This window comes from Acipenser ruthenus, chromosome 1, assembly GCF_902713425.1.
Source record: "Acipenser ruthenus chromosome 1, fAciRut3.2 maternal haplotype, whole genome shotgun sequence".
Taxonomy (NCBI): domain Eukaryota; kingdom Metazoa; phylum Chordata; class Actinopteri; order Acipenseriformes; family Acipenseridae; genus Acipenser; species Acipenser ruthenus.
Genome location: NC_081189.1, coordinates 84,247,297 through 84,273,158, shown reverse-complemented (window position 1 = coordinate 84,273,158; position 25,862 = coordinate 84,247,297). Strand labels below are relative to the sequence as shown.

The window sequence follows — 25,862 nt, the reverse complement described above, 5'->3', positions numbered from 1 at the left end:
AGCTTTCAAAACAACTCCAGGATAAAGTTGTGGAAAGGCACAGATCAGGGGAGGGGTATAAAAAGATTTCAAAGGCATTGAATATCCCTTGGAGCACAGTCAAGTCGATCATTAAGAAGTGGAAGGTATACGGCACCACTCAGAATCTGCTTAGAGCAGGCTGTCCTCCCAAACTGAGCAGCTGGGTAATAAGGGCATTGGTCAGAGAAGCCAGCAAGAGGCCAATGACAACTCTGAAAGGCCTACAGCTTTCCATGGCTGAGATGGAAGAAACTGTCCATGTGTCAACAATAGCTCAGGTACTCCACAAATCTGGCCTGTATGGATGAGTGGCAAGAAGGAAGCCATTTCTGAAAAAAGCCCATGTAAAACCCCGCTTGGAATTTGCAAAAAGGCATGTGGGAGACTGAAAAGATGTGGCAAAAGAATCTGTGGTCAGATGAAACAAAAATTGGCCTAAATGCAAAGCGTTATGTGCGGCGCAAACCCAACACAGCACATCACCCAGGTAACACCATCCCTACTGTGAAGCATGGTGGTGGCAGCATCATGCTATGGGGATGCTTTTCATCGGCAGGGACTGGGAAGCTTGTCAGGGTAGAGGGCAAAATGGATGGAGCTAAATACAGGCAAATCCTTCAGGAAAACCTGCTTCAGTGTGCAAAAGACCTAAGAATGGGATGTAGATTCACCTTTCAGCAGGACAATGACCCCAAGCACACAGCCAAAGCGACACTGGAGTGGCTTATTATTATTATTATTATTATTATTATTATTATTATTATTATTATTATTATTATTATTATTATTATTATTATTATTATTATTTATTTCTTAGCAGACGCCCTTATCCAGGGCGACTTACAATTGTAAGCAAATACATTTCAAGTGTTACAATACAAGTAATACAATAAGAGCAAGAAATACAATAACTTTTGTTCAAGCAAAGTACAAGTGTGACAAACCACAATTCAATAATACAGCAGATAATAGTGATAGTTACATCAGGATATGATTAAATAGTGATAGTTACATCAGGATGTGATTAAATACAAAGTACTACAGGTTAAACACTTGGCAGATTACAGTATTCTGAAGTACAGGATTAAATGCAGTAAAATAGGGGGCAGATAAGAGCAAAATAAAGCACATTTACATGAAGGGTGATAGTGTCCCAGGATACAAACAGAGGAGTTCTACAGGTGCTCTTTGAAGAGGTGAGTCTTAAGGAGGCGCCGGAATGTGGTCAGGGGCTTAAAAACAAGAAAGTGAATGTCCTAGAGTGGCTCAGTCAAAGTCCGGACTTGAATCCGATTGAGAATCTGTGGTAAGATTTTAAGATTGCTGTCCACCAACAATCCCCATCCAACTTGACAGAGCTTGAACAATTTTGCCAAGAAGAATGGGCGAATATTGCACGATCCAGATGTGCAAAGCAGGTAGAGACTTACCCCAAAAGACTCACAGCTGTAATTGCTGCCAAAGGTGGTTCTACCAAGTATTGACTGAGGGGGGGGGATACTTATCTAACCAAGACATTTCAGTTTTTTTTTTATTTCATTAACTGTTGTTTCACAATAAAAATTCTCTTGCCTCTTCAAAGTGTTGAGTAGGTTGTGTAAATCAAAGGGAAAACAATCCCATTTAAATGCATCAAGATTTCAGGTTGTAACACAACAAACTATGAAAACGTCCAAGGGGGGTGAATACTTACTATAGGCACTGTAAGTTGCTAATTTTCCTAACAATACTTAGTTTATCATATAAAAAATAAAGGCAATATAGACATATGCACTTAAGTTTTTTCATGTATTTCTATAACAAAACCAAACTGTTTCTCATTGTAAAACATACAGCAGCCCCTCTCAACTTCAAGACTTTCTACAGTAAACTGGAGACAAAGCTGGTGTTTTGGAAGATTTAAAAAAAAAAAAAAATGTTATTGCTCTGACAACAGGTCAAATGTAACAGGTTAATCAATCATATAACTTAATACAATACCTAAGCTAAAGTACATTACTAATGTTAAATTAATACAAAAACTACTTTCACTTTCCTGTTCCAATCACATGCTGCACAATTCCCAGCTAAATCTTACAAAATTAAAGCACTTTCCAATACTATTTATCCTAAAATAATATGTAAAACTGTAATATTCCAGAATAGGTTGTGAAGGTTGTTACTTTGCTCCACTGAATTAACAATAAAGCAGAAGATGTTAAAGTTATACACTTTTCACGTGTGTATTTCAGGCAGAAACAGTACATTATTATTTATTATTTCTATTTGTTTCTTAGCAGACGCCCTTATACATTATTTCACATTATTTATTTATTTTTTACATACAATTACCCATTTATACAGTTGGGTTTTTACTGGAGCCATCTAGGTAAAGTACCTTGCTCAAGGGTACAGCAGCAGTGTCCCCCACCTGGGTTTGAACCCACGACCCTCTGGTTAAGAGTCCAGAGCCCTAACCCAGTACATAAGTAGACATCGCTTTTTTCTTTTTCATTTTTTTTTTTTTTTAATCCCTGCCATTGTAGTTTCTTCGCAATACATTGGGGCAATAAACTGGGATTATAAAAGGCGCTGCGATGTGGAAGGCCATCTGGGTCAAAAACGCATTGTGTAGCGGTTCTCGAACTGGGGGCATGCCCGCCCAATGGGGGCTGCAGACTGTATCCTGGGGGGGGGGGGCGCGAGAAGGTTCAGGGTTTTTTTTTTTTTAAATGTTAAATTACAGTGCACATCTTAACCTAGGCTATACTGTATAAAGGGCAGATACTTTATTTGGGCTTTATTGGCGATTTTGATTGGATCACCAATAATACTTCCACCAATCAGAGCGTTGCATGCCATACTGTACTCATATCTATCCCGCCCTCTGTCAGACTGGTATACAGGATAGATTAAAGAAGCGCTGGACAAGAGAAATAATGGCAGTGATGAAGTCCATTCACTTGAAAATATTAAAAGTAGACCGGACATTTTCATCAATGGATTTAAAAAATGTGGAATTGATGATGCGATCAGAAGCCCAGAGGCAGTGTAAACTGCCTGCTAGTAGGACTGTTATTTTTTATGTTAAGCATTTTTGTGTTCTTTTTTTTTGAAGGGTTTAATTAAGTAACAGCCAAAATTGTTTATGTCAGACTTGTTGAAAATAAAATCATTGTAAATAAAAACGTGACTTGGTATAATTTAATTAAAACGCTATTAATAATACATTTACACATTAGTTACAGTGGGGTTACCACTGAATTAAGCGATTTCTAAGGCACTTAATCCTCGTCTCGGAGGTTCCTGGTCTATCCATCTTCACTACATTTTACCCAATGCCAAGTCCATATACCGCCACGAATTGGAGGGGAATGGCAGATAGAAGGCGACTTTTAATAGGATAATTTATTACACATACTATTTTCTTTAAATTCATTGGTTCGCATTTAATTTTCAGGGATCTGATTGGACAAATTAGTATGCATAGTAATTCAAATTACAACACGTACTAAAAGTCAAATGAGAATGTGTACTAAATATTTGAAATGCGTACTATAGAACGCGTTTTTTGACCCAGATGGACTTCCATAGTAGTGATGCGTATGTAGTCGCTTGTAATGATTTCGTTTTCACAACGTAATTACAAGAGTAGCCAATCACATTCGGGATAACAGAAGGAATTTGGAAAATACTGCGGCGAGAGATTTTCTAACGTGCCAATAGAGATTTGCAGAGTGCTGCCCATTTAGTGTTACCAGGCGTCTCAGGAAAACTGGGATAGCTAGTTTTCAGCCCATATTTTTTTCCTGGTTGGAAACATAAAATTGTGAAATGTTCCCGGTTTTACAATTGTACATTTTTTTTATAACGTACAAAACTATAGCAGTGTGAATGTGTTAACACCATTCAGAAATAAAATAATCAATTTTATGGATTACGTACACAATCCGTTTAATTTCCTGGACCATTTTTTTGTGCTATTTTAGTCAGGTTACAATAAAAAAAAAAAAAGAAAACCATGAATTGTTACAATCTGCAATAAATCACACCTGTATTTAACTTTAAAATTATGATTAGGCTATATGCAGTTGTTTTGACTGCTTTGCAGTGTCATTGAATTGAAAAAAAAAAAAAAAAAGTTCAGATTTTTCAATCTAGAAATCGGATAAACCTTTGCCAAATTCTTGAGACAGACAATGTTGACCATGACACGATTTAGTTTGTTACCCAGATGTGGTTTTTTTTTTTTTTTTACGTTTTGATTTGTTTTTCAAATTTCAAATGTAAGGCGACTAAATTGGACAATTACACATACTATTTTCTTTAACTTCACTGGCTCGTATTTCATTTTCAGGGATCAGATTGGCCAAATTATATGTAATGAAAATGATCATGTACATAATCCAATTTAGTACGTATAATAAATGTGAAACGTGTATTAAATAACATGTTTGACCCAAATGACCTTCCATCGTTATTCTGGAAAAAAAAAAAAAAAAAAAAAAAAAAAACCTAACGTGTTATTCATGTGACCTTGATGACATCCATATGAATTCAAAGGACTATTTATTTTTACTACAGGATACACAGTGTCAAGTTGTACTTGCAAATGGACTGGTAATTACTTAAATTGATCAGATTGGTCTTCGCTAGAATTCTGGCAAGTCTCTGAAATATTGAACCCCTGAGATTGACAAGTCTATATTGTTAAAAGTAATTATCCTTTGTAATCTTCAAATAGGCTTGTAACAAAACTCCTTCCCCTTTCTGGTCCCCAAGTTAATCATTTTAACCAATCAAAATGTGAGATTCAGTAATTGTAACACAGCGGCACTAGTTTGTGGTTAAAGATGCAATACGATCAGAGGGAAAACCAATGCCTTTTAAAACTGGTTTTGTCCCATCACACAGATTCAGTTGAGAAAATAAGTCTTGGTTAGGGGTACTGCTTTTATTTTGCTCATTAGAAACCTCACAGGTTATCTCACTTAGGGATCTTGAAACTCACATTAAATGGTGACTTAAATTTCAAGCAAGGAATCACTTTGATGTTAACTCTGTATTAAAGTAAATGAAAGAGCCACACATGGCAAACATTATATAACTGATAATTGTAGAGAAACAATTACAATTATATTTGAAGTGACTTACTCTAATGATCCCAACAGTGGCAGATATAAATAAAGCCACTCTTGAAGATGAACTATTGACCCCCTTATTGCAAATGCATGGTCCTTGATAGAGAATGGTTACAAGTTTAAGGTCAGACAAATGTAGGGTAATATTTATATACCAGTTAACAAGATTCCGATTTCTCCAAGTCAAAATATGAGTTCCAAAAGGTCAGACCACAATGCAATAGACTTTTGATTGTGAAGCATGTTTGATACAATGTCAGCCTAGTTAGTGACTGAAGTCACTCTGAATATACTACATGTTTGCATATATAATAATGAGCCATACTTCCAAAGCGTTTGCTCCAGTATTTTATTTCATACTTTACGAAAGGAGACAAATCAATGGCAACGTTTCAAAACAGAGAACCACCACAAGAGCTTGGGAGACCCCAAAACATTGCTATTGGGTTCCAATATTAGGTTTTCTCCATTCAAAATAGAAGAGGTACTTGGACTGGAGTAGGTACTTTTTGCTACTGTTGCCCATTGCATCCTTTGGAGAATTTATTCTAATTTGTGTATTGATCACATATAAACTATATATAATGATCTAGGGAAAATAAACACCCATTTCAGATAGGAGATCAACATGCCAAAGAATCAAAAATGACTTGATCAAAGAAGGTTGCTTGAAGAGTTCTCTTTCCTACATTTTCAGGACTGTTCGAATGCTGAAAGAAAAAAAAAAAAAAAAGTATTTATTAAGAATAGACTGTTGCAAAATGTATGTAAAACACACTATACCAAAAGTGCACAAATCTGGTCCTCAAGGTCCAGGTTTTATTGGGCTCATTAAATAACTGACTCTAAGGAGGTTCCTTTGGTTAAGGTAGAACAAATAACAGGGTGGCTCCAGACCTCAAGAAACTTGTTATATACTGTTGGCTATTAAATATGTAATACTGGTAATCAAGTAGCATTGTCTTGTTACTGAGGGAAATTTTACACGTGGCCAGTATTAGTAATGGTTTGTGATGGCCAACTAAATTATTCCAGAGGTTATTAAAGTTTTAAATCAGAGCGATTTTAGAAACGGCTGTTGGGATCTCAGCAGCAGCCATACCAGTGTTTGAACTGAACCAAGGCACATACATTTATCCAATTCAAGTGTGAAGCAATTTTCGTTTGGGGCTATAAAACTACATTGATACAAGTGCACTTTTAAACATTACAACTGCATGGTTGAGGGTATATTTACATAGAATTTTGCTGCTGCTTCTTAATAAATGAATGGATGTCTGTGCTCCAATTGTCCTAAAGGACAGTAATGCAGCTAGAAAGCTTCTATTATACCTAGCTTGCCAATTTAAGGAAAATGTGCACAGAATACCTTTTCCCAGAGGTCATCAGGTCAAATGCCTCGTTAACACGGTCCAAGGGCAGAGTGTGGGTAATGAACTCATCCAGCTTAATTTTCTTTGCCATGTAATCATTCACCAGCGTAGGTACGCTCTCCACACTCTTCCATCCTGTGAGAACCAGTAAAACAAGGCTTGAAGAAGAACAAAAACAACTAGAAGAGGATCACTAAATTGGCTCTAACCCTTACCTCCAAAATATGTTCCCTTCCATGTTCGTCCATATACTAGTTGTAGCGGTCGCGTCGACATGTCCGCCACGTTTGTATAGCCAACAACAACACTGGTTCCCCAGCCTCTCTGACATGCCTCAAGGGCAGCTCTCTGGAAATCAAATGTATTTGGTCATTTATGACTGTTCTAGGATTTTTAAATTACGACTTCATAAGAGGTTCTCCATATATGCAAAAATGTAACAAAGTACCTTTGCCTTTATATTGACCAGGCTGAACTCACCATCACAGTAACACTGCCCACACACTCAAAGGAGTAGTCCACACCTCCTTTAGTCAACTCAATGAGTACTTCCTGGATGGGCTTGCTGTAATCATTGGGGTTGACAAACTCAGTTGCGCCGAATTCTTCTGCTTTAATGAACTTGTCTTTATTGGTATCGACCGCAATGATCCGAGAGGCTCCCGCTGCCTTACAGCCCATCACAGTAGCAAGACCCACGGCTCCCAGGCCAAACACAGCGCAGGAAGAGCCGGGTTCAACCTGCAGCCAGGGAGGGAAAGGGGGTGAGAGGAGGCCACCAAAATGGCTACATTATAAAAAAAATGTAACATAGGGGACATAATAGTCCAAAGGACAATTAGTACCATTTTTAATGACAGGCTACAAGAAATCAAACCTCCCGACGGGTAGCGGGTAAGCTGCACAAAGTATGCTCTTCCAGAGCAGTAGGCAGAAAAGTGGTTAATTGGACACCATATTGGGAGGTGGTGCTTCAGGCTATGCAAGGGCTGTGTCTGGATATGACTGGGAGTTAAACAATGCATGCCTCCTGGGCTGGGATCTGTTTGCTTTCCTGTTTTGTTCAGGTACTTCAGCTGCTAGAAGGTATTTGATTTTAGGGTTAGATGCCTTGTTTGAAATTCCTTCTAGGTCAACCTTTTATTAATGTTTTTTTGTGTTTTATTTTTGCACTATAGTGATTGAACTGCACCACTAAAGGACGGTTTCAAAGAGCCTTGTGATTTTGCATTCTATTCTATACTGACCTCTGGTGGCTGTAAATGATTACACCCAAAGGTGTTTAACCCAAAACTACTGTATGGGCTTGACATGTTCACAGCAATTGTAAAACAGCCTGCTCCAGTCCTCCACAGGTTAAAACAATGTTAATGATACAAAACGGGTAACAAACAGAATGTTGATTTCAGGACTCAAAGGGTGTGCCTAAGGGGTTTTATCTAGTTTTGTAACTAGAACAGTTTAATACTCTGTAAATTGTACTTTGACATAAAGACCCAAAGCAATATCCCTAATGAACCAATAGAGGATATTAACAATGGATTCATTTAGAACATTAACATGCTACAGTGACATGGCCATTTTACCTGAATATTATAGCAGATGCAGCCTTTACTGCAATACATTTATTTCTACCAAGACAAATAAACAGCCTTTTGCTTCAGAAACTCTTAAGACAACCAGCTGTATACAGTGTCAAGTTATATTTTCACGACCATAATTTAATTTTTTTTTTTTTTTTTTTTAATTCAATGGTTGCCTAATAGATTGATAGCCAATACCTCCAGGAAGTAATGCCACCCAAAATTGGTATTTTTAACTGGTATTAATGTTTCCATGTATCAATTACTTTTTATACTAAACAACCAAAAATGAATTCAGATTTTTGTCAATGACAGTATCTGTTTCAAGCTTGCCTGTTCCTGTATTAACTTCACTGATCTTCAGTAATATTTTAAATGAAAGAGCAACAGTAACCTTGGCGGTATTGAGTGCAGCTCCATACCCAGTGGAAATGCCACAGCCAAGCAGGCAGACTTTATCAAGAGGGGCAGAGTCATTAATCTTGGTCACAGAGATATCAGCCACTACAGTGTACTCAGAGAAAGTGCTGGTCCCCATGAAGTGGTAGATGGGCTTCCCCTTGCAGGTAAACCTGGACGTCTTATCAGGCATTAAACCTTCACCCTGGCTAATCCTGCCAATACAAGAGATATGATTGAAACAACCCTCGGTGACAAAACCTGCTACAGCTGCCTGTGCTAAACTATACATGAAACACTTTGAAATCTGCCTGCATTGCAGATCACAAATATGGTGATCCCTTTGCAAGTGAACCTGGTGAATTCCTCAAATCACAGGATATCTCTCATTGGGCCTGCCATGAAAAAGGTATACATCTGCTTGATAGGTATTTTTTTATTTTAATTATTCATAATTACTTTATTTAAAACAAAGATTAGTTTTCAAATGATTGTAAAAACATGAATTTGAAATCTATATGGTATGCTACAGAAAGCAGTTTGCCATTCCTCCCAAATTAGTACAGTAGAAGCATCTGAGCTGTAAATTGCATCTAAACTATTCAATGCAACAGGCAGTGTTGTTTGATCCCCTGCTGTAACGGATTCTGTCACTTGTTGGTGAGATGACAAAAAACTCTAAACCCATGAATGCAGACAAGCCCAGTTCTTTCGCATAGTGGTAGGATGCTTGCTTGCTGTGTGTGGGGTTGCCGGTTACATCAGCGAAAGAATAAATCTGTCTGACTTTTCTGAGAGACCACTTGTTACATAAGATAGTGCAAAACCTAATTACCAGTTTTTATCGCAGACGTTGGTTTTAGGACTCAGACAGAACTTGCATTCCCCACACTGGGGGACAAACAGAGGGATAACTTTGTCTCCTGGAAAAGATACAGTAAAATAAGAATGTTACACTGTAGTGGAATTGAGCCAATAAAAATTATTTCTTGTGGTTAGGACAGGACTGTGTAAAAGGCTGGTAACCTGAACTTCGATACGCATTAAATAGGTTTCCAATGTACAGTACTCCCTAGGTATTGGGATACCCCTACAAGGTAAAACATTGAGAAGTGTGCACTTGTTGGGTAGGGTGCATGTTTTTTCAGAATACCCATATGTCCTGGGTATTCTGAGAATTCATGAAAGCAAAAATCTTACCCACATTTGCATGTACTTTAGGTGCAGAAGCTGCAACCAGGTCATGCGATTTACCGCACAAGTGATTATATAAAACACGAATCTACAGCGTTGTGCTGTTAACTTAAGCCAATCCCATAGCATTAACGGAAAGAACACATTTAAGATGAGACACTTTAACCAAGCAGACGCAACACAATTTTCACAAATATGTTGAAGGCGACTGCCTTTTATGTACCAGAAGCCTATATGTTACTGATTTAACAAAGTGTCTTCATCTCACCTGGTTTGAATTTGGTCACTCCTGGTCCAACACTCTCTACAATCCCAGCTCCTTCATGTCCCAGGATTGCAGGGAATAGCTTTGTTTCACCAGCTTCATATAGGAAGTAGAGGTCAGTGTGACACAATCCAGTAGCGACAATCTGTTTGGTAAAAGATCCACACATTAAGTATGTATATAGATAGTGTGTCTCACTGACAGAACTGAAAAACCATCCCTGGTCTTTTGAAGTCTTTCATTTATATTATACCAGCTCTATTTTCTTGGAATGTAATGTTTTACAGTACCTGCTTAACTCCCCATTGTGTGTGTTTTTGAATTCTTCTCTACTGTCATTCTGTTTTGATCATTATTTACCAGGCCTAACCAATGCCATTTTTTCACCCAGGGGCTGCTTCTGAAAATACTCCTAAAAGCTGAATTTCTGATGGTTTTATGTAAAATGACCAATGGGATGTGAAGCTGACATTTCTGTTTCCTCTGTATAGATTTGACATTACTCCAAATTCAGCTTATGTTAATTAAAGTATGTACAACATAATGTTACCTGAATGCGAACTTCATGAGCCTGTGGTGGTGCCACCTCCACCTCCTCAATTGACAGGGGCTTCCCTGGCTCCCAAGCGACAGCAGCCTTGCATTTGATAACCTGCACAATAAATTAGTTATTCTATTAAAATACAGCTACAATAAGAATATTACACTTTCTAAAATAGAGTAGTCACATTTTAACCCAGAAGGTCTTCGATGTTAAAATGCATTCCCAGAATCCACGGAGAGAAAAAAAAAAAAAAAGTTAATTAAAACCTCCGGGCCAGCCAACTTTCAAAGTTAAGCCAAACCAACCCTAGTTAAAAGCAACAAACCAATAAGATCATTAAATAAAAGCATGATTAGTTGTGACTTCACTTATTTTCATGCTTTTTTCAGGACTGTGTGGAAAGCATCCAATTGGTTAATTTCTGCAGACATTTCTCAAATCATTTCTTATTACTCTCAAGGGAGTGTGTTGTTGACACTTTGCCCAATCACACAAGCCCTTTGAGTTTTATTGTAAATGGATGAAAAAAGGGGAAGATTATAATATAATCTCTATAAGACAAAAGACGAGGTGCAAGAGGTATACAGAGTTTGTGAAGGTGATTTTTAGCTTGAGGGTGGTATTCATTTTCCCTGATCAAACGAAAGTAATCAAAAACAGTGTATGCAGCAATTTCCTTGCCCAATGCTTAAGCCACATCATTAGTTCAGAAAAGGAAACTATTTACAGGAGATTACTATACATGAAATATTTTGTGATCACGATAAAACAAAATCAAACTCCTATATAGAACATAAATAATTAACCATAAAACGTAACCATTTGTAAACTACTACAATAAATATATGCTAGTTAAGCCATAGTAGAAGAGCATCTCCATATTTTGAACACAGTATTAAACAGCTACACCATTTACAATGTGTGCATGATACTAAATCATTATTGTTACCTGCATCTGCTTATCTATTCATATACAATAGTCACTGAACTATTTTGAATACTGACACAAATCAATCACTCCATACCTTGCCTGCTGTTGCCATGATCTTTAGACTTAACTGACAAAGTTGAAAGTAAGAATTGGCAGAAAATATCTGTCTTCACTTGTGTGCAGTACATGCATATATAAAACGGCTGTCAATGCTTTACAATTGCAATACCCATATAGCTAACTTTAATATCAAGGAAAACATGCAGATGTCGGTTCTTTTGGTTATACTCCAATAATTGCTAATAATTAACAGGTATTGCAGAGTAAATTTTTAGTTTCTCCCCCCCCCAATGATAAATGTTTAGAAGGTTTGGTCAATTGGAATTGTGAGAATAGGTACTACAATATTGCTTGACAATATCTAATAACAATCAAGTCTGTAGACAAGCCTCTCAAGACAAATCTTAAAAGTAATTAACATTGGGGGAAGAGATGTATGGTACTGCATACATTGTATGCATGTATTTGTTAAGTACACAGTAATATACTACTTGTTTACGAGGAAAAGAACACTTATGCATTGTCCAGTTCTTAATGATCCATGGGCAGTAGGCTGGGCTGTTGTACCTATAAAACACCAACCAACAAAAAAAAAAAAAAAAAAAAACAAACAAACAAAAAAAACCCCACACATTTACTTAGTAACAGGTAGCTGGTTAACTTATAATCCAAAACACAATGTGAATGTGTTACTGATTGTGTTCAGTTTGTTACATGGCTTGAGTTTTATTTCACTTCATTTAAAAAAAAAAAAAAAACATTTTAGGACACGCCCACAATGAATTTTTGTTAAGTACATATTAGTACGTCAGCAACATACATCCACATCCAGCTGATGACTATGACATTTATCAACAGTATCTACAGAATAGTATAAAATAAGCATTAGCAAAAATTTGACAAGTGATTCTCTAGATAGCTCCAGAATGACTCAGGAACTTAAGATACATGTTTATAACAAGTTTCAGGACAACTACTTATCCAGTATAATATATATATATATATATATATATATATATATATATATATATATATATATATATATATATATATATATATATATATATATATATTACACACACACACACACACACACACACACACACACACACATCAAAGCATGACATACAGATAGATGGATGTAAAGCAGTGTTGTGTGTTAAGTGGAGTTTTACCTGGAAAGTTACTCTGCCCCGCTAAAATTGCATTGGTGATGCCAATACTGTAGGTGCAAACCAATATGGAGAAGACCTGAGTACTGTATCCTCACAGTGGAAAACACACAAATCAGAGCTTTTCCATTTTTTGCATGTTGGTTAACTGTTTTATTTATTAGAAACAGAACTTACCATGGGCAGCTATCCATGAACTATTGTTTGTGACTGAAGAATCAAGGCTAACAAACTTGCAAAATGAAGTGATAGGTCATTTATGCTAGTCACAACATTAAAATAAACTGTCAGTGAACTTTTATCAAACCCTGTATCAAAATGTAAATATAAAAACAAACATTCTAACAAAGCCTTGACCAAAATTGGGTATTTAGGGTCATTGATCTGCTGTTCACATGATTCTGTAAACCAAGAGGTATATAGGTTTACCAGCAACTAAATAACATTTCTTGCAATTGTACATTACTTCAAAATATATTAAATACAACATGTTACCTTCATTTTTCCTGTTGCGTGAGAGCTGCGAAGCCTGTTTGGGGTAGGGGTGCTGATTGTAGCGTTTTTTTTGTGTGTGTAGTTGTGTGAAACTATTGCATTGCTTAAGTAGTGTCTTTAATGCAGTTTAGCAGCTGTTAACCAGTTCCCTTGCAAAATGAGGGTGGAGCCTACTTAAGCTAAATGAATCTACTAGTGCTCAGTCGACAGGTAACCAGTCAGAGGCAGTTAGGTAAATGATCCTGCTTCAAGTAATTAATATCAGCTGTATTTAAGTAACATTATAAAGGTGGTGTTGTTTTAATTAGGTGATTTACTGTTTGTGATTAGTACCAGGTGAGTGTGGTTGAGTTGAATAGAGGTTGATTTGCAATTGGATTGGTTTACACACAGCTTTGATCTATCTAGTTAGTATAATAGACATCTAGCCTATTTGTGCACCAGCACAAAGTGCTTGTTTCTCTACCAATGAGCCAGGAGTCTCGCTGTGGGAGTCCAGCGAGGAGAGACCTGCGAGGAGAGGCTGTTGGATAAATTCCGAACCTATCAGCGCTCTGGAAAATGCCAACTACTAGACAGGTTTCTACCCACCACCAACCTTTATGTACTCATGCTTGTAGTCTCATTTCTGTCCCAAAAAGAACCCGAAATGCTACAATATATTGATGGACATTACATAAGCAAATGAGATGTCCTTTTTTTGGAATACCATGTTCCTTCTCAAAAATGTGTTTTAATATTAGCTTTTATAAATGAAAATGACTGCTTTAATTAATTGTCTTGTATCTATTTCAGTGCAATGTAGTTTCTTCATTGTAACAAGAAACACGTTTTTTTTTTTTTAAACATTTTCATTTCTGTTTCTTAATAAAAAACAAAAAAATGTTTTTTGGGGAGAGTAAAAAATACATTAACTTTGATTCATGTACTAAGGGTTACTCTTAAATGAATTTACGATCCAGTTTATTGTAAACTGTAGATGCATGAATTAGTAACTCGGCTGTCAGCTGAGCAGAATATCGTGTTATTTGGTATAAAATATATAGATTAAAAAAAAAAAAAAAACTGGGCAAAATTCGCAAATGCAAAGCGGCCCAGAATTTGGGATGTTATCTAAAAACCAGAGCAGACAGGAAAATTGGGACTTAAATGACAACAGGGGCAGTCTATATGTAAAACTGTGATTACATTAGAGATAAATGTAACACAACTGTAACAATGTGGAATATATATATATATATATATATATATATATATATATATATATATATATATATATATTTGATATTAAAATATATATCACACAAACGATTATAGATATATGCTTTTTGAAAGAAAAAAGTACACCACCACAAAAATTATATATTTAATTGAAAGATTGTGTAAAGCAGATCTCTCGCTCTCTCTGATCGCAATGTTAAAAATGCTTGCAAGCTTTCCCACTAGTGTGACGACATATTCATGTGACAGACATGGACCAATCGAGACGTCGTCATTTGTTTGTAATGAACAGTTTTTGGTGACGTCGCAGAAAGAAAAGTCACTGGACATGCGCTCTGAACAGACGGGATTTGAAATCAGGTTTTGGGCTCCAGATAAGATAGTTTTCAAACTTATTTTATGTAACAAAGCAGTTAATCAAGTTTGTGTATCTGCGATTTGTTAGCCGTTTTTTAGACTTGTTTTCATTGTTTAAGCAAGTAAGGCGTGTATTATATTCATTTTTAAAAATGGTTTGCCATTAAATAGTACAGCCGATATATTTTAATATGCCCGCTGATGACCGCGACGGGAGTTATGCATCCCAAGCCTAAGGCAACGAAGTCAAGGTCAATTATCACACGGTAGAGCCCTCATCGAGAGAGCACTATCGCTATCAGAAAACGATTTTTACCGTTTTCCTTAAAAAAAAAAAAAAAAAGGACGGCATACATATAAATAGAAAAATGATGAATTTTAAACTTGTTAGGATTTTAAAATATTTATAATGTGTACAATGCCTGAATGAACAGAGCAATTCCGGAACAGTTCGTGGACGATGGAGTTTGAACTATGAAAATCTCTCATTTGAGTCTGAACTACCAATACAATCTTTGATTTAAATACCACTCTAAAATGCCTCCTAACTCACCATGTTTCTACCATCAGCCAAAGCCTTTCTTTCATATATATATATATATATATATATATATATATATATATATATATATATATATATATATGAATGGAGAAATATTACTGAACTGTCTTGTTGCTGTCTTTGTTGCTGTTGTCTTGAAAGATGCCGTGTCTGTGACTCCAGTCGAGCTGACAGTCTGTGATTGGGCTCTTGGCAGTTGCAGGTTTGGTTGCTTTCATCAATGCAAAGAATTGATTGCCTGGTTTTAGTGAATAATTAATTAATTTGAACCAATTGTGTTTTTGTTTAGTATTTACTGTCCAATAGATGTGATGTACGCTGAAAAGATACAAAAAATCAAAAATCCAGCACTTGCGCGGATTGATTTTAAATTTGATTCACAGTTGTTGCTGAGACATTCCAGCGGGCATCTACTGTCTTAGTGCCCGCTAAAGCTGGAAGCTGATTGGCTAACTGTACAGAATCGTTTCTATTTAAGTGATAGAGACCGTCGATGCGGGCTCTACCGTGTGGTAGATGACTGCGACTGGAGTTATGCGTCCCGAGCCGTAGGCGAGGGCGCTAACGAAAGTCAAGGTCATCTACCACACGGTACAGCCTGCATCGAGAGGGCTCTATCGCTATTAGAAAATGATTTATTTCTTTATTTTCTCTTAACTTTTTAAAACCTATATTTACCTTGAACTTGTGAAATTTCGCCGGGTTACCTTCTGCTGGGGAATAGTTCCTAACATAATAAGAATAGAAAAATGACATGCATGTAGAGAAAACGTTATTATTATTATTATTATTATTATTATTATTATTATTATTATTATTATTATTATTATTAATTATTATTTGGCTAACATATTTATTGGGGTCTTACGCTTTCTTATTATAATTGGTCTGTGTAGTATTGTGTCGAGACTTGTTGGAGGCGGGGCATCATTCAAGCTGGCATGGAGTGGATTGGCTGATGCGGAAAGAACTGAAGCAGGGTTGGCAGTTTGACTGGCTGCTTTTGAGGGAGAGTGTTGTTTGGATCCAGCTGATGATAGAATTGTGGACCAATCGTGTCTTTCCTGTTGATTTGCTGTCCAGTAGCTGCGAATTGAGCCTTAATTACGATGTCCTGTCAGACATGATTTTGCTTGTCTCTAGACTAGCGTCAGAAAGTATGTTTAAGTAGCTTTTTATGTTATTAGATTAGTTGTAGATTAGAATGTTAAGGGAAAAAGCTGGTATTTATGCTCGGATTGATTTAACTGTGAATTCACAGTTAAGCACTTCAACGTTCCAGCGGGCATCTATGCAATATAGAAGCCCGCCAGATCTGGAAGCTGATTGGCTGTTCGTACTCAATCGTTTTCTAATTTAGATGTGTCCATTGCGAGACATGATGTGCTATGGTACGAGCCTTGACGTTCTTACATTAAACTGTCAATCTTGTAAAATGTTATCAGTATAAAAATAACAAATAAACCTTTTTTTTTTTTTGCAGTGGGAGTGGCAGACTCGCTGGCACCCGAGCGAGCTCTGGACGAATGTGATGTGAATTTTTGCAGAAGGAAATCAAGAGAATCAGCTGCAAGACAGACACAGATATGCGTATGTTAATGCTTTACAAGAATGCTCTCAAAATGAGATGTGGAGTCTCAATTTAAGGTTGATATTTATGATAATAACTTGCAAAACTTAGTAAACTGAGTGCGAAGGTTGTTGCCACTTACTTATGGAAGGCCATTAGGGTCAAAATTGCATACATAGTACATGTTTTGATTTGGACCAATCAGAATACATAACATAGTACGTGTTCTAAATAAAGCCGAATTAAACAGTCTTTTCATTTTCATTTAAAGAAGGCTAGAAATCCCAAGTAGAAGGCTGGGGGGTATGGGGGTCCTCCCCCAGCGAGGATGCAGGGGGGTATGGGGGTCCTCCCCCAGCGCGGGTGCAGGGGGGTATGGGGGTCCTCCCCCAGCGCGGGTGCAGGGGGGTATGGGGGTCCTCCCCCAGCGCGGGTGCAGGGGGGTATGAGGGTCCTCCCCCAGCGCGGGTGCAGGGGGTTATGGGGGTCCTCCCCCAGCGAGGGTGCAGGGGGGTATGGGGGTCCTCCCCCAGCGCGGGTGCAGGGGGGTATGGGGGTCCTCCCCCAGCGCGGGTGCAGGGGGGTATGGGGGTCCTCCCCCAGCGCGGGTGCAGGGGGGTATGGGGGTCCTCCCCCAGCGTGGGTGCAAGTGGCAACGCCCCCAACCCAAAATGAATTACAGGGTATTTTGTTTTCTTTTTTTTCATGTATTCCATTTTTTTCTTTTGCATTTTATACAAAAAAAAGTTTCTAAAAATATTCATGGAATCAACCAGTCTTTACATTTATTTTTAGTCTTCCAAGATTCTGAGTATACATACTTTCTCATGTCGCCGTTTCTCATTAACTACAGAGTCCGAGAATACATAAGTGCATAAATAACTAATACATTTTTATTGCAAGAACTGCGATTTCAAACACTGTTGATTTTTACGCTTTTCAGAAGTTCATTTCTGTTGCATTTTCTGTAAACCTTAAATCGATTTATATAGTAAGTTGTATTATTTGTTCTTTTGTTTTAATATATATATTTTTTAATTCTGTTAACTGTTGCTTGATTAAAATAAACGTTTGAAAGCATTTTATTCTACATATGTCATCCCTACTCATGTAACACTATCCCACATTATATATATATATATATATATATATATATATATATATATATATATATATATATATATATTGTAGAAAGAGCGGCGTCGCCTATAAGAAATGGCGACGCCATTTGGAAAACTATACAACCCAGGAACCTTAGCTTTAATAAGGAAGGCGGGGTTTCTGGGTATAAAGGGAAGTGGAGCGGTATAAAAAAATATCCCAAACTTTGAACATCCCCCTCAGTGACCAGATAAGGAGGGCATTAGTCAGAGAAGCAACCAAGAGGTCAATGGTAACTCTGAAGGAGCTGGAGAGATCCACAGCTGAGATGGGAGAAACCGTCCATGGGACAACTATAACCCGGACGCTCCACAAAGCTGGGCTTTATGGAAGAGTGGCGAGAAGAAAGTCATTGCTGAAAAAAACCCATATCAAATCCCCATTGGATTTTGCCAAAAGGCATGTGGGAGACACAGCAAATGTGGAAAAAGGTTCTCTGCAAGAGACCTGGGACTGGGGTGGAGGTTCACCTTCCAGCAGGACAATGACCCTAAACACACAGCCAAAGCTACACTGGAGTGGTTTAAAAACAAGAACCTGAATGTCTTAGAATAGCCCAGTCAAAGCCCAGACCTCAATCCAATTGAGAATCTGTGGCAAGACTTGAAAATTGCTGTTCACCAAAGGTCCCCATCCAACTTGACAGAGCTTGAGCAATTTTGCCAAGAAGAATGGGCAAAAATTGCAGGATCCAGATGTGCAAAGCTGGTAGAGACTTACCCAAAAAGACTCACAGCTGTAATTGCTGCCAAAGGTGCTTCTACCAAGTGTTGACTCAGGGGGGTGAATATTTATGCAACCAACAAATGTCTTTATTTTTGTTTAATTAACTTTTGTGTCACAATAAAAACTATTTTGCACCTTCAAAGTGTTAAGTATGTTGTGTAAATCAAATGGTAAAAATCCCAATTAAATCCATTTTAATTCCAGGTTGTAACACTGCAAAATGTGGAAAAGTCCAAGGGGGTGAATACTTATGCAAGGCACTGTATATACAGTGTCTTGCAAAAGTATTCAGACCCCTGACCAAGTCTCTCATATTACTGAATTACAAATGGTACATTGAAATTTCGTTCTGTTTGATATTTTATTTTAAAACACTGAAACTCAAAATCAACTATTGTAAGGTGACACTGGTTTTATGTTGGGAAATATTTTTAAGAAAAATAAAAAACTGAAATATCTTGCTTGCATAAGTATTCAACTCCCACACATTAATATTTGGTAGAGCCACCTTTCGCTGCAATAGCAGCTTTAAGTCTTTTGGGGTAAGTATGTACCAGCTTTGCACAGTGTCAGAGTGATTTTGGCCCATTCTTCTTGGCAGATTTGCTCCAGGTTGTTCAGGTTGGTTGGACGACGCTTGTGGACCGCAATTTTTAAATAGTGCCACAGATTCTCAATGGGATTGAGATCAGGACTTTGACTGGGCCACTGTAGGACATTCACCCTTTTGTTCTTGAGCCACTCCAATGTTGCTTTGACCTTGTGCTTGGGATCATTGTCCTGCTGAAAGGTGAATTTCCTCCCAAGCTTCAGTTTTTTAGCGGACTGAAGCAGGTTCTCTTGCAGTATTTCCCTGTATTTTGCTCCATCCATTCTTCCTTCAATTTTAACAAGATGCCCAGTCCCTGCTGATGAGAAGCATCCCCACAGCATGATGCTGCCACCACCATACTTCACTGTAAGGATGGTGTGTCTTGAGGCATGGGCAGTGATTCGCCACACATAGCGCTTTGAGTTTTGGCCAAAAAGCTCTATCTTGGTCTCATCTGACCACAAAACCTTTTCCCACATCGCAGCTGGGTCACTCTCATGCCTCTATAATTTCATACGGGCCTTGCCATCTGGAGTAGAGTTTGCTCTCGGGAGTCGGAACTAAAACCATCACTCTGTCTCCTGGTTCAAATGACCGTACCTTAGCGGTCCTATTGTATTGGGTAGCCTGGCGTCCCTGAGCCTGCTCCATATGTGCCCTTACAATTGGTGTGACCTGTTCTATCCGATCACGCATTTGTATAACGTAATCTACTATATTACGCCCTTTTGAAGTCTGAGCTTCCCAGGTCTCTTTTAAAAGGTCTAAAATTCCACGAGGCTGTCTTCCATAAAGGAGGTAACATTAGGTGCCAATCCCTCCCATCCTTATTAACCACTTTTTTAACATCGACTTTAGTGTTCGGTTGAACCGTTCGACTAATCCATTCGTCTGAGGGTGGTAAACAGAGATTCGTATTGGCTGTATTTGTAATGTGTTGCACAAATCTGACATTATACGACTCATAAAATGGGTTCCCTGATCCGTTAATATTTCTTTGGGTAGAACCACCCACGAAAACGCTTGTATTAGTTCTTTTACTATAGTCTTTGTGGCCATATTGCGTAGGGGTATCGCCTCGGGATATTGAGTGGTTTAATTAAGTATTACCAAAATATATTCATGCCCTCGTGCAGACTTGTCTAGTGGTCCCACGAGGTCCATTGCTATCCTCTCAAAAGGTATGTCACTTATAGGAAGTGGTTGAAGGGGAGCCCTTAAATTAGGACGAGGACTGGTAAGCTGACACTCGGGACAGGATTTACAGTACCTTTCTACTAATTTTCGAACCCCCCACCCAATAAAACCTTTGGAGTACTCGTTGGTGGGTTTTCTCCCCTCCGGGGTCGGCCCCGAACAAATGTGTGTGAGCTAGGTGCATTACTCGGTTTTGGTATGCTCTAGGAACCAATAACTGTTCTACCGGTTGCTCATTAATAGCGGTATTCCTGTACAGTAAATCATTTTTAAACATAAAATGCTCTTGGGGATCTATCACAGCACCCTCTACTGGCGAACCGTTAACCATATTTACTAGAATGGGTTCCTGTTCACGTCTGAAATGGGTTACAGTACCATGGAAGTACCATTGAAGTGAAATTAAATTGCATTGTTTGTGATCCTCCAGCTAGAGCAATGGTAAAAGGAACAAAGCAGAGCAATGGCTGCGAGAAAAGTACTCAAAAGGGAGTATGGTTGGGTAGGATGACCTATCAAAGTGTTGACAACATTGTGCTCCGCAATGATTGGCCATTTAGAAATCAAGCCCAGGAAGAACACCTTCAATCTTCTCCATTTTGTGACCTCCAAATCGACATGGTAAAGACATTTGCAAATGACTACATGCATCAAGCCTGTCTTGGAGTCATGAAGAAACTAATCTAAACATGGATGAGAGGCAAAAGAGAAACAAAAATGTCAATAGGACAAGTATCAGTAATAAACATCCGGCTTCTTCAGCTACAAAGGTCTGTCCCAAACACCTTTGCGCGAAAACTAAGAGGTTTGGGAGACATAGATAGATGGAAGGCTACAGAGTAGAGGCAGTTTCTGCAGTACATTGGAAAACGTGTGTTAAAAGGTGTTTTGAGACATGACCTGTATCAGCATTTCAAGACTCTCTCAGTTGCAATGTGCTTACTTGCTTGTCCTCGGTTGGCTTAAGAGTACAATCCACATGCACATGAACTTTTAGTTTACTTTGTAAGCAAGACGCGAGAACTATATGGCCATAAGTTTCTTGTGAACAATGTTCACAGTATGCTCCATATTGCAGATGACATTCAGGAATTTGGAAGTCTTGACAGTTGTGGAGCTTTTCCTTTTGAAAACTTCAACCAGAAAACAAAAAGGATGGTTCGTTCTGGAAAGAAACCACTGGCTCAAATTGTGAAAAGGCTATACGAAGTGGAAAATGCACAGCAATGCATTAAACCACAGACTAACTTAACATCCATTAATGTGAAAAAAACAAATGTTTATCAGCTAGATGACATGTCTTACTGTGAAGCTGTGGCTCTTAACAACTGAAAAACATGAACACCAAAACAAGCTGTGCAGGGCGTACCAGAGAGCTGAAGCATTCTTTATGCAACCTTGTGACTCTCGTATCATTGGGGCATATCGTGTTCACATACAAGATGCTTACATGAAACTGCTTCCAGAAAACAGACTGGAAAGAAAGGCTATGATGATAGAGGAAGACAGTAACACACAAGCTGTGTTCCTAACAATTCGACATGAATTGTAAAAATCATTGAACAAGAATGTTTAAAATTTTGAGTAAGTAATTTGATAGCCTTATTGCATGTTTTCTAAATGTTAACCTGTTAAGTACTCTGCAAAATGAAGTCATGCATAACAGCGCCTGCATTATAACAATTTCTTTTTCTTCATAAGTATGTATTAAGTTTTTGTATTTGTAGATAATTAACATAAAATGTTTACATTATGTTGTGTCATTTCAGATGCATGTCTATGCTGTTGTAGAATTCATTAAGGAAGGGCCTGTAGAAGTTGTTCTTAAATCTTGGCTGGAAGAAAAAGATGATGTGAGTTTTACATTAATTACTGAATTGACATGTTCTTATGTGTGATGTGTGACAACATCCTACTTATGCATGACACATTCTGGCAAAGTGGTAGATTGGTAGCAGGTGTATATCAGGTGCAGTACAGATGCAGTAATTCCAAGAACAAACAGACAACAAAGTACGGGTGAAATGAGGGTTTTAATGATTATAAATCCAATGGTCTGATGACCAGCCAGAAAACAATAATGAGCTAGCAATACACAGCAATGTGTATTGCACAGTAATGAAAAATGGTTGCAGTCCCACGAACAATAAACATGGTACAAAACACACAATTAGACACACACGATCACAGGTCCAAAGTGAGTGCTCTCAGTGCTAGTGGTGAAGTACAATATATTACGTGCTATTGGTGAAAACAAGTGCTTTGGTGATCCGGCTTTGTGCTGGCCCCTGGCGACAGCTCCGGAATTGTGTTAGCCGTCTATTGCTATTTAACAAAAAAACACAGACAGTTACTAAACAGAAAATACCAACAAAACACTCACAAACTTTTATTTTGGGGATATCTCCCGGTCCTTCCAGTCTCCTTGTATCTCTGAAACCCAAGCGAAGGAAAAGATTTACAATTCTCCGGCCCCTTTCATGCGATTATGCATGACCCCTTGTTAAACGATTACAGCTGACTATTGCCTGCAGCTGCTACCTCGTTTGCCTTCCAGGTCAATACATTCCCACACTGGAGTCTTGTCTTTTTCCAGGCTCACTGACTTCCCGACCCAGGGAATGAACTGTCAGGACAACCTGTCCAAAGCCTTTCCCTTTCGCTACTTAGTACCCTCACAGGTCTAGAGGGAGATTTACAACCAGAACTCATTATAATTCCGTCACACACATATATTAATTTTTACTATGTGAATTAAACCTTTCAATGTAATCTTAACTTTCAGGGTTTGTACTGCTACTGGCCACCTAAGGGAGGTGTCTCTAGACAAAGAAAGGTGAATGACATATAAAGTCAGGATTTTTTCCCATTCATTTACAGGTAGGATTACAGTTACAACAATGTACTAAATCGTAAACATCATTGGAGTTTTGTAGATTTTTTTTTTAATTGCAATAAATATATCAACATTGTGATAAGTCAGTTTTAGGTGTATGGATCGGTGGTATTTGTGTAAATGAGGAGGTTACAAGGCGATTTTAGACTTTTAAGTATTTTTTTTTTTTTTTAAGGGAGCTACACAAAGGCAGAGACCCAGCAAGAAGCCATGCCGGTACCAGATCTCATCAGAGAGCGAGAATGGTGATGGTGAGCATATATCATTTTCATTCCTGCTGTTAATAATGCTGCACCGCATCACAATTGTTACCTTTTTTTGGAATAAAATTATTTTTTGTAAAATTAAATCAAATAATAAGCATTATGTATTTCCACATGTAATTTAGATGAAGAGGAGGAGCCAAATTATTTATTATTTATTTCTTAGCAGACGCCCTTATCCAGGGCGACTTACAATTGTTACAAGATATCACATTATACATTATTTCACATTATAAAAATATTACATTATTTTACATACAATTACCCATTTATACAGTTGGTTTTTTTTTACTAGAGCAATCTAGGTAAAGTACCTTGCTCAAGGGTACAACAGCAGTGTCCCCCACTGGGGATTGAACCCACAACCCTCCGGTCAAGAGTCCAGAGCCCTAACCACTACTCCACACTGCTGCCCCACATGTTTCATCTGTTCAATGCTCCTCAGTTGTACCCCTGCCAATACCTCCAGCTTTCAGTGGAATGTCCTCACAGACAAGTGGTATTTGATTCACTTTTTTGTTTGTGCAAGGTCAAATAAGACACTGGACACTAAATAAATATGTCCAGTTAGTTACATGAGAACATGATCTCCCTTGCCATTATCATTGAATGCATACAAGCAGAGGGGAGTAAAGACTGAATCAAGACTTCATCTCAAGCCAATATAACAATGCAAAGTAAGCAAAGGATGTGGTAATGTTATTATTCCAGTCTCATTGTCAGAAAAGGTTAATTAATGCCCCTTCACCATTAAGAAAAAACAGCAAGAGGAAGTTTAAGACCAGGCAACTACTTAGTAGTAGATGAAAACCACATACACATTTTTCTGTCTACAAAATCATTGATTCAGTATACTGCTGTTGTAGGACTTAAAGCAGAATTAAAAAAAAAAAAAGATTCTTAAGTTGTCCTTAATCATGCATTATGAATATGGATTTGCTGTGGACTTATTTTGTTACTTTCTTTAAACACAGCTCAAACTTCAACAGAGCCAGCTCATACGCCACAGATACCTGACTCCAGTAAGTTTGTTATTTGTCTTTTATATCTGTGTTCCTTAAAAAAAAAAAAAAAAAAATGCATACATTATAATTCTATGAGTTTATATCAGGAAGCAGTTTTTTTAAAAGGTTATGTATGCATTTAAATGCAGATACATATATATACTATATCTTTAAATGCAGAAATCATGATTAACAGTATAAGGAGTAATTAATAAGATTCCTGTGTAACAGATGTCCAGAGCCGATTCCTCCTTAAACTGAACACAGTCATCGAAAATCAGACAGTTGTTATACCTTCTGCACACGCTGGTTAACAGGAATGCAGAGGACGAGGAATTTGTGGATGTTCTCCCTGCCCCACTCACATTGACACAGGAATTTGAAGACCTTTGCCAGAAAATTAAATCTGATGACAAGTTTAAAAAACAAATGGTATTTTTTTAAATTTTATATTTTATAATATGGTCTTAATATCTTCAAAATTAATCTGTTATTTCAACCAATACAGCAAACACCGTAATTATACATTAACTATATTAGATTAAGTCATTTAATTTACTGTTGTTTTTTTAATGGCTTCTATGCACTTCACCAGATATCCTATCTGACTTCTGTGGGTGGCAATAATGTTGGGGACAGTGTTCGCCGAATGATGAGGAAGGTCGGCACTAATGACCTCTGGTCTAATTATAGCCTCAAAGGGAAAAGGGGGAAGAAACCACTACTTGAGCTACCACTTATTATGGTATTGACTAGTAAGTATGCAGTGAAGTAACATTTTTTTCTTTGACTATAGAAATTAACTTAGTTATAGACAATACACAAAACTTTGACCTAGACCAAATAGAAACTTTGACCCACCCACTAATCAGAAATTACAACCCAGTGCTTGATAGTGTTTTTTTATGACTAGAAGAAAGAACCATCTGATAAAAAAAAACCGCCACTGGGTACAGGTAATTTTTATCAGACCACAGATTTGGTCTAGGCAAGGGGTCGGCAACCCTGGTCCTGGAGAGTCGCAGACCCTCCTGGTTTTTGTTTTACCCCCCCAAACCCCTTTATAAATTAATTGATTCAATGATTGGTCTTAATTGGTCAGAATTCCTATGTTGTTCCAGCAGCAGGTATTTAGCAATTGATGATTAAGAGATAC

General features: G+C 37.7%; 1 protein-coding gene and 1 long non-coding RNA gene across 4 annotated transcripts; one reads left to right on the top strand and one right to left on the bottom strand.

The window, feature by feature from the left end:
* Nucleotides 1–5,476: 5,476 nt before the first annotated feature.
* LOC117421376 (alcohol dehydrogenase class-3-like) lies at nucleotides 5,477–13,264 on the bottom strand. 3 transcript variants are annotated; one of them, XM_034035695.3, is made up of 9 exons: nucleotides 13,158–13,264; nucleotides 10,506–10,607; nucleotides 9,959–10,100; nucleotides 9,332–9,419; nucleotides 8,492–8,711; nucleotides 6,995–7,255; nucleotides 6,730–6,862; nucleotides 6,511–6,649; nucleotides 5,477–5,851 (listed from the first exon to the last, which is right to left on the bottom strand). In XM_034035695.3, exons 1-9 carry the CDS (start codon nucleotides 13,161–13,163, stop codon nucleotides 5,827–5,829), a joined length of 1,116 nt encoding a protein of 371 aa, XP_033891586.3. In that variant the 5' UTR covers nucleotides 13,164–13,264; the 3' UTR covers nucleotides 5,477–5,826. The 3 variants fall into 3 exon arrangements, with proteins under 3 accessions (XP_033891586.3, XP_033891587.3, XP_058887274.1); XM_034035696.3 differs by lacking the exon at nucleotides 13,158–13,264 and adding an exon at nucleotides 11,525–11,570; XM_059031291.1 differs by lacking the exons at nucleotides 5,477–5,851; nucleotides 13,158–13,264 and adding an exon at nucleotides 11,525–11,570 and having other exon boundaries at nucleotides 6,459–6,649.
* Nucleotides 13,265–13,693: 429 nt separating this feature from the next.
* LOC131738067 (uncharacterized) lies at nucleotides 13,694–16,904 on the top strand. The gene is made up of 3 exons (XR_009329600.1): nucleotides 13,694–13,736; nucleotides 15,439–15,499; nucleotides 16,781–16,904. It is a non-coding gene; the product is annotated as an uncharacterized LOC131738067 (long non-coding RNA).
* The last annotated feature ends 8,958 nt before the right edge of the window (nucleotides 16,905–25,862 follow it).